This window comes from Pseudonaja textilis, chromosome 6 (genome assembly GCF_049901715.1).
Source record: "Pseudonaja textilis isolate UNSWEBS1 chromosome 6, rPseTex1.2, whole genome shotgun sequence".
Taxonomy (NCBI): Eukaryota; Metazoa; Chordata; class Lepidosauria; order Squamata; family Elapidae; genus Pseudonaja; species Pseudonaja textilis.
Window position 1 is genome coordinate 4,056,116 of NC_141995.1, and position 16,325 is coordinate 4,072,440.

General features: G+C 47.0%; 1 protein-coding gene across 1 annotated transcript in view; it reads right to left on the reverse strand.

The window, feature by feature from the left end:
- Positions 1–14,336, reverse strand: part of CPXM1 (carboxypeptidase X, M14 family member 1) — a 31,371-nt gene extending 17,035 nt beyond the window's left edge. The window contains exons 1-4 of the mRNA XM_087935691.1: positions 13,929–14,336; positions 11,414–11,515; positions 4,715–4,824; positions 1,171–1,310 (exon numbers count right to left, since the gene is read on the reverse strand). Of these exons, the coding sequence (XP_087791817.1) occupies positions 1,171–1,310; positions 4,715–4,824; positions 11,414–11,515; positions 13,929–14,331 (755 nt within the window). The 5' untranslated portion in view covers positions 14,332–14,336. The remainder of the gene's footprint in view (positions 1–1,170; positions 1,311–4,714; positions 4,825–11,413; positions 11,516–13,928) is intronic.
- Between the last annotated feature and the right edge of the window lie 1,989 nt (positions 14,337–16,325).

Sequence of the window (16,325 nt, forward strand, 5' to 3'; positions counted from 1 at the left end):
CCAAAACCCAGGTAAGCCTCGACCAAGATAATGCACACTTTGCTTCCAGCAAGGAGCTATGTGCAAACGCCCCTCTGATATCCTGTTCTCCCAGCTGCAACTAATGAAAGGGATCAGGGCCCTTTTCTCTCCCGTAAGCCATGTTGCTCCCTTCTCCGTTCCTTCCTGCCTGCCCTAGGATGAAGAGGGGGTGGGCCTGTGTCTCCTTATTTCCAGGTTGCTTCTCTTCTTCATTAGTTTCCATCTAGTTGTGTGGTTTTTTGTTTTGTTTTTTGTCTCATCTTCTGGTGCTTTGGAAAATAGGTTGACCCCAGTGGTGGGATTCAATTTTTTTTTTCTTACCGGTTCTGTGGGCGTGGCTTGGCGGGCGTGGCAGGGGAAGGTTACCGTAAAATCCCCTTTCTCTCCCCTATCATCCATTCATGTATCCATCTATCCATCCATCCATCCAGTGGTGGGATTCAATTTTTTTTTTTTTACTACCAGTTCAGTGGGCGTAGCAGGGGAAGGATGTTGAAAAATTCCCCTTTCCCTCCACACTCCACTAACCTGCTTTCCAGCTCCGTTCTCCTGCGCAGGGCAACCAAAGAAGATCCAGCCGATCAGCTGGGACTCAATGGAAGGTGGAGAAGAGATGAGCTTGGCGGGGCCAGTCAGAGGTGGGATTGGCCGGTTCTTCGAACTACTCAAAATTTCCGCTACTGGTTCTTCAGAACCGGTCTGAACCGGCTGAATATACCACCTCTGGTTGACTCCCTCTTCTCTGTGATAACCCCGCCCCCCAAGTACTGGTACACATCTACTGTGTCAGTCCTCATACTCCTCTTTGTTAGAGAGAATAATAACAAGACTTGGAAGGGACCTGGAGGTCTTCTAGTCCAACCCCCTGCTCAGGCAGGAAACCCTCTATCAATTCAGACAAATGGCTGTCCAGTCTCTTCTTGAAAACCTCCAGTGATGGAGCTCCCACAACTTCTGGTGGCAGGTTGTTCCACTGTTTACTTGTTTTCAGTGCCAGGAAATTCCTCCTTAGCTCTAGGTTGGTTTTTGGCCTCGATCGGTTTCCATCCCAGCCTAAACCAGCGATAGGAAACCTTTGGGGGTTTGGTGTCTCAACATTGGGAAAAGCCGGACCTACGGAGCTCCTCCCAGCCTCTGTGCAACACTTACGTCCAGATGGAATTCAGGCCTTGTGTGATCACGCCGGTGAAGCGCGTCAGACGCCTGGCGTCAATTTCCAGCCACTGGTCCTTGTCGTTGTATCCAGCGCACCAACCTCCGTCGTACAAATCGCCGTCGTAAATTCCAGACTGGCAAGAAGCAAAGCAGAGCAGAGCAAAAAGTGATGTTAAAGAAGGCAGGAAGACTTGGATATACCTGTGTGTGAGTGTAAGAGAGAGAGAGAGAGGAAGGGAGAAAGAGAGAGAGACAAAGAGAAAGATAGATTGAGAGAAAGAGAGAGAGAGAAAGAAAAAGAGAGGCAGAGAGAGAAAGATTGAGAGACAGACAGAGAAAGAAAGAGATTGAGAGAGAAAGAAAGAGATTGAGACACACACACACACACACAGTGATTGAGAGAGAGAAAGAGAGAGACAGATTGAGAGAAAAAGATTGAGAGAGACAGAGAGAGATTGAGAGAGACACACAGAAAGAGATTGAAAGAGAGAGAGATTGGGAGAGAGAAAGAATGAGAGACAGAGAGAGACAGAGAGAGAGAAAGAGATTGAGAGAGAAAGTAAAAGAGTGATTGAGAGAGACACAGAGATTGAGAGAGAGAGAAACAGAGAGAGAGGGGAAGAGAGATTGAGAGAGACAAAGAGACTGAGAGAGAAAGTGATTGAGAGAGAGAAAGAGACAGATTGGGAGAGAAACGATTGAGAGAGACAGAGAGAGATTGAGATAGACACACACAGAGAGAGAAAGAGATTGAAAGAGAGAGAGATTGGGAGAGAGAAAGATTGAGAGAGAGAGAGAGAGAGAAAGATTGAGAGAAAAAGAAAAAGAGATTGAGAGAGACAGAGATTGAGAAGGACACAGAGAGATTGAGAGACAGAGAGAGATTGAGATAGAGACAAACACACAGAGAGAAAGATTGAGAGACAGAAATAGACAGAGAAGAGAAAGAGATTGAGAGAGAGAAAGAAAAAGAGTGAGAGAAAGAAAAAGAGTGATTGAGAGAGAGAGACTGAGATAGAGAAAGAGATTGAGAGACAGAAAAGGCGTGATTGAGAGAGACACAGAGATAGAGAGAGACAGAGATTAAGAGAGAGAGAGAGGCAGAGGGGAAAGGCAGAGAAGAAAATGCAGGATGAAGAGGGAATGGAGGAGAAGAAAGGGATTGAAGAAGGGGAAGAAGAAAATGGAGGAGGAAGGGAAAGAGGGATGGAACAGAAGGGGAGAAGAAAATGCAGGAAGAGGAGGGGATGGAGGAGGAGAAGGAAGGGAGGGAGGAAGGAAGAAGGGGAAGAAGAAAATGGAGAAGTAGAAAGGGATGGAGGAAGAGGAAGAAGAAAATGGAGGAGGAGGGGAAAGGGAAGAAGGAGGAGAAGGGAGGGAGGAAGAAGGGGAAGAAGAAAATGGAGGACGGAGGAGAAAGCGGGGAGAAGAAAATGCACGAGGAAGAGGGGATGGGGGAGAAGAAAGGGATGGAGGAAGGGGAAGAAGAAAATGGAGGAGAAGGAAAAAGATGAAGGAGGAGGAGAAGGAGGGGCTGAAGGAAGAAGGGGAAGAAGAAAATGGAGAAGAAAGGGACGGAGGAGAAAGGGGGAGAAGAAAATGGAGAAGGAGGAGGAAGAGGAGTGGGGGGGCCTTCTTCATTTTGGCTCTGCTTTCTCTTCCTGCTTAAAAGAGAACTTGGAGGGCTAAGAGAACACGTAAGGCCCGAACTCCTCTCCTGGAGGCCCCAAGGGACATCTCCGTTACAGCCATTTGGTCTTCATTATGCAGAGGAGGAATTCAGTCTCTCTGAGGTCCTCACCCTGGGACCAGGGCCAGGACTTTTGAAGGGGGAGCTGCTTAATGACCAACTCATCCCTTTTCCAGGGAGAGGGGGAGGGAGAGAGAGAGAGAAAGAGGGAAAGAAAGAGGGAGGGTGAGAGAGAGAGAGAAAGAGGGAGAGAAAGACAGAGAAAGGGAGAGGGGGAAGAAAGAGGGAGAGAGAGAGAGAAAGAGGGAAAAAAGAGGGAGAGAAAGAGGAAAGAGGGAAAGAAAGAGGGAGAGAGAGAGAGAGAGAAAGAGGGAGAAAGGGAGAGAGAGAGAAAGAGGGAAAGAGAGAGAGAGAGAAAGAGGGAAAGAAAGGAGAGAGAGAGAGAAAGAGGAGAGAGAGAGAGAAAGAGAGAAAGAAAGAGGGAGGGAGAGAGAGAGAGAGAGAGAAAGAGGGAGAGAAAGACAGAGAAAGGGAGAGGGGAGAAGAGGAAAGGAGGGAGGGAGATCCTGAGATTTGCAAAGATTTGCAATTCCCACTGGAGCTTTGGGGGTGGGTACCATAGTTTCCATCTGGCGGGGGCTTTATCCTCCCCCTCTTCCCAGAAGTTCCTCCTCCGTCCTGCAACCCGTTTCACCCCATGGCTTCCCCTCCCCATTTCTCCCACTTTCACAGTGCTGGCCAGATGCCCTTCTTCTAGACCTGGCTGGTTGGAGGAACTTGGTAAGATTTTCTCTGCGTGCTGGGAGAAGCCCTTGCAACCAGGATGAAGAAAGGAAGGGCCGGCAGGAGAGTATGTGGGAAACCGTCTTCCTCTGCCCCACGTCCAGCCCCCGGGAAGAAGCTGACTGGCCTCCCTTTGCAACTAACTATCAATCAGACTAGAGCTAGGCGGGACCTCGGAGGTTTTCTAGTCCAGGGGTCTCCAACCTTTTGGACCTCAGGGACCACCAAACTCATCATTTTAAATCCCGCGGACCAGAGACCCTGGGAAAATCCCCCCCACAAAAAAAGTCTGCAGGAAAATCCCCCACCCCGTTTTCCTACCGATCGATCATTCTTTATTTGGGATCGCAGGATAACGTCTCCAGCTCCGTTCTCAGTGGGAGAGAGAGAGAGAGAGACTTTTGGCTTCCTGCAAGGAAAACAGCAGAAGCAGCAGAAGTCTTTCTTTCTCTCCCCCAAACTCCGCCAGAAATGAGCCTTTGTTGGCGCAGCCTCTTGGAACAGGAGGCCTTGCAGGGTCCCAAAGACTCGTTTCTGGCAGAGTTTGGGGAGAGAAAGAAAGACTTTGGCTGCTTTCCTTGTATGCAGCCAAAAGAAGGAGGAGGAGGAGGAGGAGGAGGAGGAGGAGGAGGAGGAGGAGGAGGAGGAAGAAGAAGAAGAAGAAGAAGAAGAAGAAGAAGAAGAAGAAGAAGAAGAAGAAGAAGAAGAAGAAGAAGAAGAAGAAGAAGAAGAAGAAGAAGAAGAAGAAGAAGAAGAAGAAGAAGAAGAAAGAAGAAAGAAAAACAAGAAGAAATAACATTTCCTGGCTTCTCTATGGACTTCTCTGATGGAGACATTTCTCTGACCACCAACATTTTCTTGCGGCCCACCCGTAGTCCCTGGCTCACCGCTTGGCGACCACTTGACTAGAAGACCTCCAAGGTCCCTTTCCAACACCGTGATTCTCCCCCCTCCCCCGATTATGGTGCTTTTGTTCCTTCCTTCTTCAAGCAAAGACCACGTTGGATCCCGCAGCACCTGTAGGGTGAACTCCAACAATGGTGGCCTTCAAAGGTGGAGCCTTACCTGGATGTTGAGGCGCCCGCGGTGGGCCCCGAGTCCCTCCCGCTTGGAACTGGAAGCTCGCAGTTGGGAGTCCCGGACTTTCAGAGACTCGAGTCCCAGCGGAGGGCATTCTGGTTGGGGAAGAAAGAAGGGAGTTGTGGGGCGGGTGAACAGAAGACCAAATCAGGTCAGTGAAAGCCCCTTCCCCTGAGACATCCCTCCCTCCTTCCCTTAGGCATGAAAGCCAGCTGGGTGACTTTGAGCCCATCCAGAGGTATTCAGCCGGTTTGGACCGGTTCTACAGAACCGGTAGCGGAAATGTTGAGTAGTTCAGAGAACCGGCCAATCTCACCTCTGACTCACCCCACCAACCCCATCTATTCTCTGCCTCCCGTTGAGTCCCAGCTGATCGGCTGGGACTTCTTTGGTTCCCTTTACTCACAGTTTTTTGCAGCATTAATTCAGCCCCAGAAAAATAAACACAGATGGCCGAGGCTTCATTTAACTTCTTTCTCTTTAACTTCTTTATAAATATATAAAGTCAAATTTACAATACCAGTTGTAGATTTCTCCAGCATGGAGCAAACTCATACAGAAGCGGTCGTGTTACAGGTTCAGAGCAGAACAGCAACTCAGAAGCTCAGAAACGGACCTCAGTTTCACTTTAATTCCGCAAACAGGCAGAGGAGAGAAGCCATTTCATTTTCAATAGACGGACTCAGAGCTTAAACATAGCCCCAGAGCTGCAGAGCTTAATATAGAGCCTTCTAGTTTCAGTTTCCAAACAGTCCTCATTGGCTGACTTAGTTGCTAGGCCTCTTCATTGGCCGACCTTGTTACCAACCTCTATTCCAGTTCATGAATATACTCTTGACAGCCCTGCACAGGAGAAGGGAGCTGGAAAGCAGGTTAGTGGGGTGGGGAGGGAATGGAGATTTTGCAGGGACCTTCCCCTGCCACGCCCACCAAGCCACACCTACCAAGCCACGCCCACAGAACAGGTAAGTAAAAAGCATTTGAATCCCACCGCTCTTTCCGCCCAACTCACGGGGGAAAATAGGGGGAAAGTGGATTGCTGGGTTACGTTATTTGCAAAAACTATGAAGGGTGGGATAGAGATAAATACGGAATAAATGGAGTTTATTTCAAGCCTTCCCCCAATGAAGAGACTCCGGTGAAGTGTGAGTGGCTGGGCCTTTTGTCTGCTTGCTTTTAATTACCCTGCACAAAAAAAATAAAGGGAACACAAAAATAAGACATCCTAGATCTGAATGAATGAAATATTCTTATGAAGTACTTTGTTCATCACGTAGCTGAATGTGCTGACAACAAAATCACACAAAAATTATCAATGGAAATCAAATTTAGCAACCCACGGAGGTCTGGATTTGGAGTTACACTCAAAATTAAAGTGGAAAGAAACACTACAGGCTGATCCAACTTTGATGTAATGTTCTTCAAACAAGTCAAAATGAGGCTCAGTAGTGTGTGTGGCCTCCACGTGCCTGTATGACCTCCCTACAATGCCTGGGAATGCTCCTGATGAGGTGGAGGAATCTCCTCCAACACCTGGACTAAAGCATCCCCAAACTCCTGGACAGTCTGTGGTGCAACGTGGCATTGGTGGATAGAGTGAGATATGATGTCCCAGATGTGCTCAATTGGATTCAGGTCTGGGGAATGGGTGGGCCAGTCCATAGCATCAATGCCTTCATCTTGCAGGAACTGCTGACACACTCCAGCCACATGAGGTCTAGCATCGTCTTGCATTAGGAGGAACCCAGGGGCCAACCGCACCAGCATATGGTCTCACCAGGGGTCTGAGTACCTCATCTCGGTACCTAATGGCAGTCAGGCTACCTCTGGCAAGCACATGGAGGGCTGTGTGGCCCCCTAAAGAAATGCCACCCCACCCCATTACTGACCCACTGCCAAACTGGTCATGCTGGAGGATGTTGCAGACAGCAGAACGTTCTCCACGGCGTCTCCAGACTCCGTCACGTCTGTCACATGTGCTCAGTGTGAACCTGCGTTCATCTGTGAAGAACACAGGACGCCAGTGGTGAATTTGCCAATCTTGGTGTTCTCTGGCAAATGCCAAACGTCCTGTACGGTGTTGGGCTGTAAGCACAACCCTCACCTGTGGACGTCGGGCCCTCATACCACCCTCATGGAGTGTGTTTCTGACCGTTTGAGCAGCCAATGCACATTTGTGGCCCGCTGGAGGTCATTTTGCAGTGCTCTGGCAGTGCTCCTCCTGTCCTTCCTTGCACAAAGGCAGAAGTAGCGGTCCTGATGCTGGGTTGTTGCCTTCCTATGGCCTCCTCCACATCTCCTGGTGTACTGGCCTGTCTCCTGGTAGTGCCTCCATGCTCTGGACACTACGCTGACAGACACAGCAAACCTTCTCGCATTGATGTGCTGTCCTGGATGAACTGCACTGCCTGAGCCACTTGTGTGGGTTGTAGTCTCCGTCTCATGCTACCACTAGAGTGAAACCACCACCAGCATTCAAAAGTGACCAAACCATCAGCCAGAAAGCATAGGAACTGAGAAGTGGTCTGTGGTCACCACCTGCAGAACCACTCCTTTATTGGGGATGTCTTGCTAACTGCCTCTGCTTTCCACCTGTTGTCTATTCCATTTGCACAACAGCAGGTGAAATGGATTGTCCATCAGTGTTGCGACCTAAGTGGACAGTTTGATTTCACAGAAGTGTGATTGACTTGGAGTTACATTGCGTTGTTTAAGTGTTCCCTTTATTTTTTTGAGCAGTGTATAATTACACAACTATTTCTTGCAGGAGCCACAGCTGAGTCAACAATCCTGATGGGAAAAAAATCAAGATTAAAAAAAAATTAAAATCCAGGCAGAAATGTGATGAGTCCAACCGCAATTTTTAGGAGAACGGAGTTAGCCCCCTTTGGGCCTCTTGTCCTCTCTGCAAGTGCCAGGAGAATTATGCAGAGCAAGCACTTTGACTTGATGCTTTTCTTTCTTTCTTTTTTTCCTTCCATCTCTTCCTTTTCTTCTTCGTTCCTTCCCCCTCCCTTTCTTTCTTTCCTTCCTCTTCTTTTTTCCTTCCTCCTTCTTTCCTTCCCCCTCCCTCCCTCCCTCCCTTTCTTCCTTTCTTTTTTCCTTCCTTTTTCCTTCCTTCCCCCAATCCTTGCCTCCACTCCCCTTCTCTCCTGCTCTCTCCCTTCCCTCCCTTCCTCCACTTCCTGTATTCTTTCTTTCTTTCTTTCTTTCTTTCTTTCTTTCTTTCTTTCTTTCTTTCTTTCTTTCCTTCCTTCCTTCCTTCCTTCCTTCCTTCCTTCCTTCCTTCCTTCCTTCTGTCTCTTCCTTTTCTTCGTTTCTTTCTTCCTTCTTCCTCCCCTCCCTTTCTTCCTTCTTTCCTTCTTCTTTTTCTTCCTTCCTCTTTCCTTCCTTCCCCCTCCCTCCCTTTCTTCTTTCTTTTTTCCTTCCTTCCCCACTCCTTGACTCCCCCTCCCCCTCTCTCCTGCTCTCTCCCTTTCCTGCCTTTCCTCCCCCTTCCCATCTTCTCCCCTTTTCTTCCCTTCCCTTCCCTTCTCTCCCCTTCTCTCCCCTTCCCTTCTCTGCCTCTTCCCTTCCCCTCTCTTCCCTTTCCTCCCCTTCCCTCCCCTCTTTGTCCAGTCCCCAGGATTATAAAAGCTGCAGGACAGGCCAAAATATGCAAAGCTTTGCTTGCCACCGGCAAAAAAATAATAATAATAGTCAACTGTCAAAATCCGTTGTGGTTGCACCACTGATGCAGGGATGCCAAAAGCCCATCATCCTCTCTTGGAGCCATTGATGTCAAGCCAGGACATGCTGCAGAATTTGCATTTAATTTTGCAGGGGACAGATCGAGAATTGGAGCTTGGAAATAGAGAACTGGGAAGGAAGGGTTGGAGGGAGGGAGGGAGAGAGGAAGGGAAGGGAAGGAAAGGAAAGAAAAGGAAAGGAAAGGAAGGAAGGAAGGAAGGAAGGAAGGAACGAAGGCAAGGAAGGAAGGAAGGAAGGAAGGAAGGAAGGAAGGAAGGAAGGAAGGAAGGAAGGAAGGAAGGAAGGAAGGAAGGAAGGAAGGGAAGGAAGGAAGGAAGGAAGGCAAGGAAGGCAGGGAAGGAAGGAAGGAAGGAAGGAAGGAAGGAAGGAAGGAAGGAAGGAAGGAAGGAAAGGAAGGAAGGCAAGGAAGGAAGGAAGGAAGGAAGGCAGGAAGGCAAGGAAGGAAGGAAGGAAGGAAGGAAGGCAGGGAAGGCAGGGAAGGAAGGAAGGAAGGCAAGGAAGGAAGGAAGGGAAGGAAGGAAGGCAAGGAAGGAAGGAAGGAAGGAAGGCAGGAAGGCAGGGAAGGAAGGGAAGGAAGGAAGGAAGGCAAGGAAGGAAGGCAAGGAATGAGGGAAGGAAGGAAGGAAGGAAGGAAGGAAGGAAGGAAGGAAGGAAGGAAGGAAGGAAGGAAGGATAAATGGAAGAGGAGAAGGCAGGGAGGAAGGAAGAAGGGAAGGAAAAAGGGAGGGAAGGAAGGAAGGAAGGAAGGAATAGGTTAAAAAGGAAGGAGGGAAGGGAAGGTTAAATAGAAGGGGGAAGGAAGGAAGAAGGATAAAAATAAAGGAAGGAAGTATTCATTGCACCTCCTCCTTCCCTCCCCATCATTGCACCATGCCTGGGTGGGGAATTCTGGGAATTGAAGTCAAGCTGCTAGGATTAAAGGGAGCCCCAACTCCCCGTTTCCTTCAGCCGCCCTTGTCCTCCCAAAGCACGCTCAAGGGGTTGACCATCCACGCAAGCTGCTAGTCCCCAGTGTCGGGCCTGGCACCTGCCTCCATCGGCTTCCAGGAAATGCACCATTTTTTGAGTCAATTGAAAATAAATACAACAGAAAGTCTGTCCTCCCCCACACTCAATCCTTAAAAAAAAACCAAAACACCACAGGATGCAAGAGATGGGATGGGATCCTCTTGGCCTCCCGTCCTCCCCCTCCTCCTGTTTTCCTCACTGTTGCTTTTGTCACTTTTTGGGGGGTGTTGTTGTTTTCTTTGGTGAAAGACGAGAGAACCGGCTGCCCCCCTCCCGCCGCTGGCAGGCTGAAGACTTCCAGATTTCTGGAACTGCCTTGGAGCTTTTTAACGGGCAGAGCTGTAGCCAAACCCAACAACTCAATGCCACCGGAAGCCTGGAAAGCCAAGCGGGGGCGGGAACCCCAGAGCCGGCTTTCCAAGAACGATCCCAAGGAATCGCTGCCGTTGTTAAGTTTTTAAGTCTTGGCTTAGACGTGAAATCCAGGGATTGGGTGATTTTCGGGCCAGTTACTCCCTTTCGGTCCCACCCATTACACAGAATAGTTGAGTAAGTCTGCACTACTATCACTATTAATCTTCTCATCACTCCTTATCACCCCTCCCCTCCCACTTATGACTGTATTACTGTAATATCCTGTAATATGCTGCTTGCATCCCAACAATTTTTATTGACTGTTTCCTAGTAGGATTTGATGGCTTATTGTACCCTGTGACTATCATTAAGTGTTGTACCTGATGACTCTTGACGAATGTCTCTTTTCCTTTATGTACACTGAGAGCATTTGGACCGAAACAAATTCCTTGTGTGTTCAATCACACTTGGCCAATAAAGAATTCTGTTCTGTTCTATTCTATTCTATTCTATTCTATTCTATTCTATTCTATTCTAATTATTTTCAAATTCTGTTCTGTTCTATTCTATTCTACATTCCAATATCTATTCTATTCTATTCTATTCTAATTATTTTCAAATTCTGTTCTATTCTATTCTACATTCCAATATTCTATTCTATTCTGTTCTATTCTATTCTATTCTATTCTATTCTATTCTATTCTATTCTATTCTATTCTATTCTATTCTAATTATTTTCAAATTCTGTTCTGTTCTATTCTATTCTACATTCCAATATTTATTCTATTCTATTCTATTCTATTCTATTCTATTCTATTCTATTCTATTCTAATTATTTTCAAATTCTGTTCTATTCTATTCTATTCTACATTCCAATATCTATTCTATTCTATTCTAATTATTTTCAAATTCTGTTCTGTTCTATTCTATTCTACATTCCAATATCTATTCTATTCTGTTCTGTTCTATTCTATTCTATTCTATTCTATTCTATTCTATATTCCAATATTTATTCTATTCTATTCTATTCTATTCTATTCTATTCTACTCTACTCTACTCTACTCTACTCTACTCTACTCTATTCTGTATTCCTATCCTATCCTATCCTATTCCACTCTATATTCCAATTTCTATTCTATTCTATTTTTAAGTTCTATTCTGTTCTGCTCTGAGGAATTCTGGGAGTCATAGGGTACAAGTCCACAAGTCTTAAAGTGGCCACGGTTGGAGCCCCCTGCTCCAGAGGAAATGGACTGCTCCAGTGGTGGGATTCGATTTTTTTTAAACTGCCGGTTCTGTGGGCGTGGCTTGGTGGGCACGGCAGGGGAAGGAGACTGCCGAGTCTCCAGCCAGAGGTGGGACTGGAGGCTTCTCCGAGCTACTCAGAATTTCCGCTACCGGTTCTCCAGAACTGGCCAGAATCGCCTCTGGACTGCTTGTCCCACCCCAAAGGGATGATGGGTGTTGCAGTCCAGCTTCCCGAAAGGGGACCTTTGGGAGACCACCGCCTGCCTACAATGCAACATCCCTGGCTGTGGAGGAAGGGCAGAAGGGGACCCGAAAGGACCTACCTGATGCCTCTTGGGAGGCCGTTTCCGGGTTTAGCAGCTTTTGGATCTTTTTCTTCAAAATCTTCTTCTTGACTATTTTGACCCGGAGAGGCTTTTTCGGAACTGGGGAAAAGTGAAACCATACAGCGGCTCAGTCCTTTCGACCATTGATCTCTCCCTCTTTCTCTCTCTGTATTTCTATCTATCTATCTCTGTATTTCTATCTCTATCATTCATCTATCTATCTATCTATCTATCTATCTATCTATCTATCTATCTATCTATCTATCTAATCTATACCTGTCTATCTAATCTGTCTGTCTAATCTGTCTAATCTGTCTGTCTATCTATCTATCTATCTATCTATCTATCTATCTATCTATCTATATCTATCTGTCTATCATTCTGTCTATCATCTATCTTCTATCTGTGTCTATCTATCTATCTATCTATCTATCTATCTATCTATCTATCTATCTATATGTATCTATCTGTCTATCATCTGTCTTCTATCTATCTATCTATCTATCTATCTATCTATCTATCTATCTATCTATCTATCATTCTGTCTATCATCTATCTTCTATCTGTGTCTATCTATCTATCTATCTATCTATCTATCTATCTATCTATCTATCTATCTATCTATATGTATCTATCTGTCTATCATCTGTCTTCTATTTATCTATCTATCTATCTATCTATCTATCTATCTATCTAATCTATACCTGTCTATCTAATCTGTCTGACTAATCTGTCTATCTGTCTATCATCTGTCTATCATCTATCTTCTATCTATCTATCTTCTATCTATCTATCTATCTATCTATCTATCTATCTATCTATCATCTATCTATCTATCTATCTATCTATCTATCTATCTATCTATCTATCTATCTATCTATCTATCTATCTATCTATCTATCTATCTAATCTATACCTGTCTATCTAATCTGTCTATCTAATCTGTCTGTCTAATCTGTCTATCTATCTATCTATCTATCTATCTATCTATCTATCTATCTATCTATCTATCTATCTATCTATCTCTCACTCTCTCTCAACCACCCTCTCTCTCACCTATCAGATTCAGGAGCTGCTCCTTACACATTAGATGCCGGCTGGATTATAGTCACACAAATTCCTGACATTTATTAGGTGGTTGTTGACATTACCTGCTAGCTATTGTAACCTGCAAGAGATCCTTATTGATTGAAGCTGTGGAACAGCAACTGTCAGGTACTTTTGTAAATATATGTAAATATAGGTTGAACGTATATAAATATGTGAGGTTCTCTCTCTCATATAGGGATAGGTATAGATGGATAAATGTTAGATTAGATAGATAGAAGAGAGATAGATGGTAGATAATGATAGATGGTAGATAACTAGATAGATATTGATTGATGGTAGATGATGATAGATAACTAGATGGATGTTGATTGATAGATGGTAGATAATGATAGGTGATAGATAGATAAATAGATGGAGACACACACGGCACTAGGAAACATGAAACGTCACGAAAGAAAGCAACCAACTTCAGAGAGCACCCAAATTCTCCCCCCCTCCTCTCTGCAACCCCTCCCTCCCCCTCAGCCTTCCTAGCAGTGATGATGTTCCCTAGTTGAGTCATGAAACATATGCATAAAAACCACCCAGCTCAGAGAGCACCAAGGACCCCTTAGTCCTCTTCCTCCGCTCCCTTCTCACTCTGATTATATTACCTAGTTGGGTCATGAAACGTCTGCTAGTAAAACCACCCAGCTCAGAGAGCACCAAGGACCCCTAAGTCCTCCTCCTCCTCCTCCGCTCCCTTCTCACTCTGATTATATTACCTAGTTGGGTCATGAAATGTCTGCAAGAAAAACCACCCAGCTCAGAGAGCACCAAAGACCCCTAAATCCTCCTCCTCCTCCTCCTCCTCCTCCTCCCCCTCCTGATTATATTACCTAGTTGGGTCATGAAATGTCTGCAAGAAAAACCACCCAGCTCAGAGAGCACCAAGGACGTCTAAGTCCTCCTCCTCCTCCTCCTCTCCCTTCTCACACTGATTATATTACCTAGTTGGGTCATGAAACGTCTGCAAGAAAAACCACCACAAAAACCACAAAACAAAAAACTGATTTGGGGCCATCTTTGGGAAAACAGAGTCACACGTTTCATCAGCCCCTCCCCACACCGGCCCCTTCTTGTCCTGCTATCAATCAGACCACCCTTCTCAAAACCTGAGATCCCCCCACCCCCGCACACCGATGCAAGGAACTACAAGTCCCATCATCACAGCATTGCCGGCTGGCTCAGGGTGAGGCTTCTCCTCTCTCAGTCTGTCCGTGGCAGGCATCACATTTCCGATCTTCTAAGAACATCCCCACGATACTTTCTCCCCCTCCCGCATCCTGCTTCCCTCCCCACCCCCAAAAGGGGGGACAGCCGATGCCCTCCACCCCAAAACCACATCACCCCCCTCCCCTTTCCACCCCTATCTCCCCCCTCCCCCCAATTTTTCTCTGAATCCCAAATGCTAGTCAGCTACCTTTGCTGTCCCTTGGGGTCTCAGTGGGGGAACCGCTGGTGGACGGTGGCACCTCTGGAGCCCTGGGAAGAGTTGTGGAGATTTTGGGGGGCTCCGTGGGGTCCGGGTCCTTTTCTTCTCTGGCCCCGGCTGTGGAAACCAGAGGCGAGGCCAACTGGGGCAGAGCCGTGGTCCAGTTGGCTTTGTGGTCCCCGAGCATCTCCTGGGAGAGTCCAGGTGTCCCCGAAAGGGAGCGTCCCGCCACAGAGGGGGGCGCCCAACCGAGGGAGGAAAGGGCCAGGAGCGCGACGGAGACCCACGGCAGCATATCGGGCGAGCTGAACCCCACGGTTTGCAGCCTTGGTCCTCCGAGTCTTCTGCAGCTTCCTCTGCCTGGGAAGCGGAGAAGAAGAAGAAGAAGCATCCTCCTCCTCCTCCTCCTCCTCTGCTCGCTCTCTCGCATTCCTGGCTATTTCCATACGCCTACCGCATTGTCGGGAATAGCCGGGACCCATTAAAAACAACGCCCCCCCCCACCCCCTCACACCCACCCACAGACAGAGGCACACATCCAGGCACACAACCAGGCCAACCTGCCCCTCAGGTTCCTGGACTTCGCTGGACTTCTTCCATTTTGCTCTCCAAATGGGGTCACTGGGTTTCTCCCGCCTGCCGGGATGCCTCTTGGAGCTGTTCTCCTTTGCGACCCATCGCCCCTCGGCCTTTTGCACCTCGGGTTTTGGGAATTGGCATTAGAGATTTGGCTTGGAGTCTCTTCTCTTCTCTCTTCTCTCCCTTTCCCCTTCCTCTCTCTCTCTCTCTCCTTCTCTTCCCTCTCCCTCCTCTTCCCTTCCCTTGCCCTTCTTCTCTTCTCTTCTCTTCTCTTCTCTTCTCTTCTCTTCTCTTCTCTCCCCCTTCCCCTTCTTCTCTTCTCTTCTTCTTTTCTTTCTCTTCCCCTTCCTCTCTCTCTCTCTCTCCTTCTCTTCTCTTCTCATCTCTCCTCTCTTCCCTTCCCTTTCTCTTCTCTTCTCTTCTCTTCTCTCCCCCTCCCCCTTCTTCTCTTCTTTTCTCTTTCTCTTTCTCTTTCCATTCCTCTCGCGCGCGCCTTCTCTTCTCTTCTCTTCTCTTCTCTTCTCTTCTCTTCTCTTCTCTTCTCTTCTCTCTCCTCTTCCCTTCCCTTCCCTTTCCCTCCTTCTCTTCTCTTCTCTTCTCTTCTCTTCTCTTCTCTTCTCTTCTCTTCTCTCTCTCCTCTCTCCTCTTCCCTTCCCTTCCCTTTCCCTCCTTCTCTTCTCTTTCTCTTCTCTTCTCTTCTCTTCTCTTCTCTTCTCTTCTCTTCTTCTTCTCTCTCCTTTCCCTTTCCCTTCCTTCTCTTCTCTTCTCTTCTCTTCTCTTCTCTTCTCTTCTCTTCTCTTCTCTTCTCTTCTCCTCTCCTCTCCTCTCCTCTCCTCCCCTCTTCTCTCCCTCTCCTCTTCTCTTCTCTTCTCTTCTCTTCTTTTTCTCTTCCCCTTCCTCTCTCTCTCCTCTCCTCTTCTCTTCTCTCCCCCTTCCCCTTCTTCTCTTTCTCTTCCCCTTCTTCTCTCTCTCTCCACTCCTCTTCCCCTTCCATCCTCTCCCATCTCCTCTGCTCCCCTCTGAACAAAACATCATTCAATGTGGAAAGCTGATGTCCCATACTCTACAAGAGTTCAGGATTGTTTTGGAGTCTTTGATACAGACATTTCATTACCCGTCTATTTAACATCATCAGTGATAGAAGGGAGTGGGGTTTTCAGGGAGGAGGAGGAGGAGGGCTGTGGTGTCCTTGGAGCTTGGTGGCTTTCTTGGAGACGTTTCATTACCCAAGAATGTAATATCATCCATGCTCAGTGATGTTACTGTACTGTTATTACAGTATTAATGATGTTTCCTGGTTGGGTAATTAAAAGTCTGCAAGGAAACAACCCAGCTCAGAGAGCACCAAGGACCCCACAGTCTGCCTCCTTCTCCTCCCCACAACCCCCTCGTCTTCCTAGCACTGATGATGTTACCTAGATGGGTCACGAAATGTCTGCAGAAGAAAACCACCAATGTCAGAGAGCACCAAGGACCCGCACAGTTCAACTCTGTGCTACAGATGTTCTCTTTTCTTGGTCACAGCGTTCTTCTAAAAGGACAGCGGGGACCTTCCCCAGATGTTCCTGATCTGAGCACTTCCTGGACTGAGCATGGCAGCTTTTTTAGGCTTCATGGCTCACTTCTTTGGAAATAAAATTGTCAACAACTCGGGGAAATCCAAGATCAGATTCCAGAAAATGGAGCTGCTTTTGGTTAAAGGACCGTGCAAAATTCTGTTTCTTTGTTTTTTTGTATTTTTTTGTATTTTATTTGTACAAACATTTCATCTTTCATTTGAACAGTGTATCATCTGAGTATTCATAT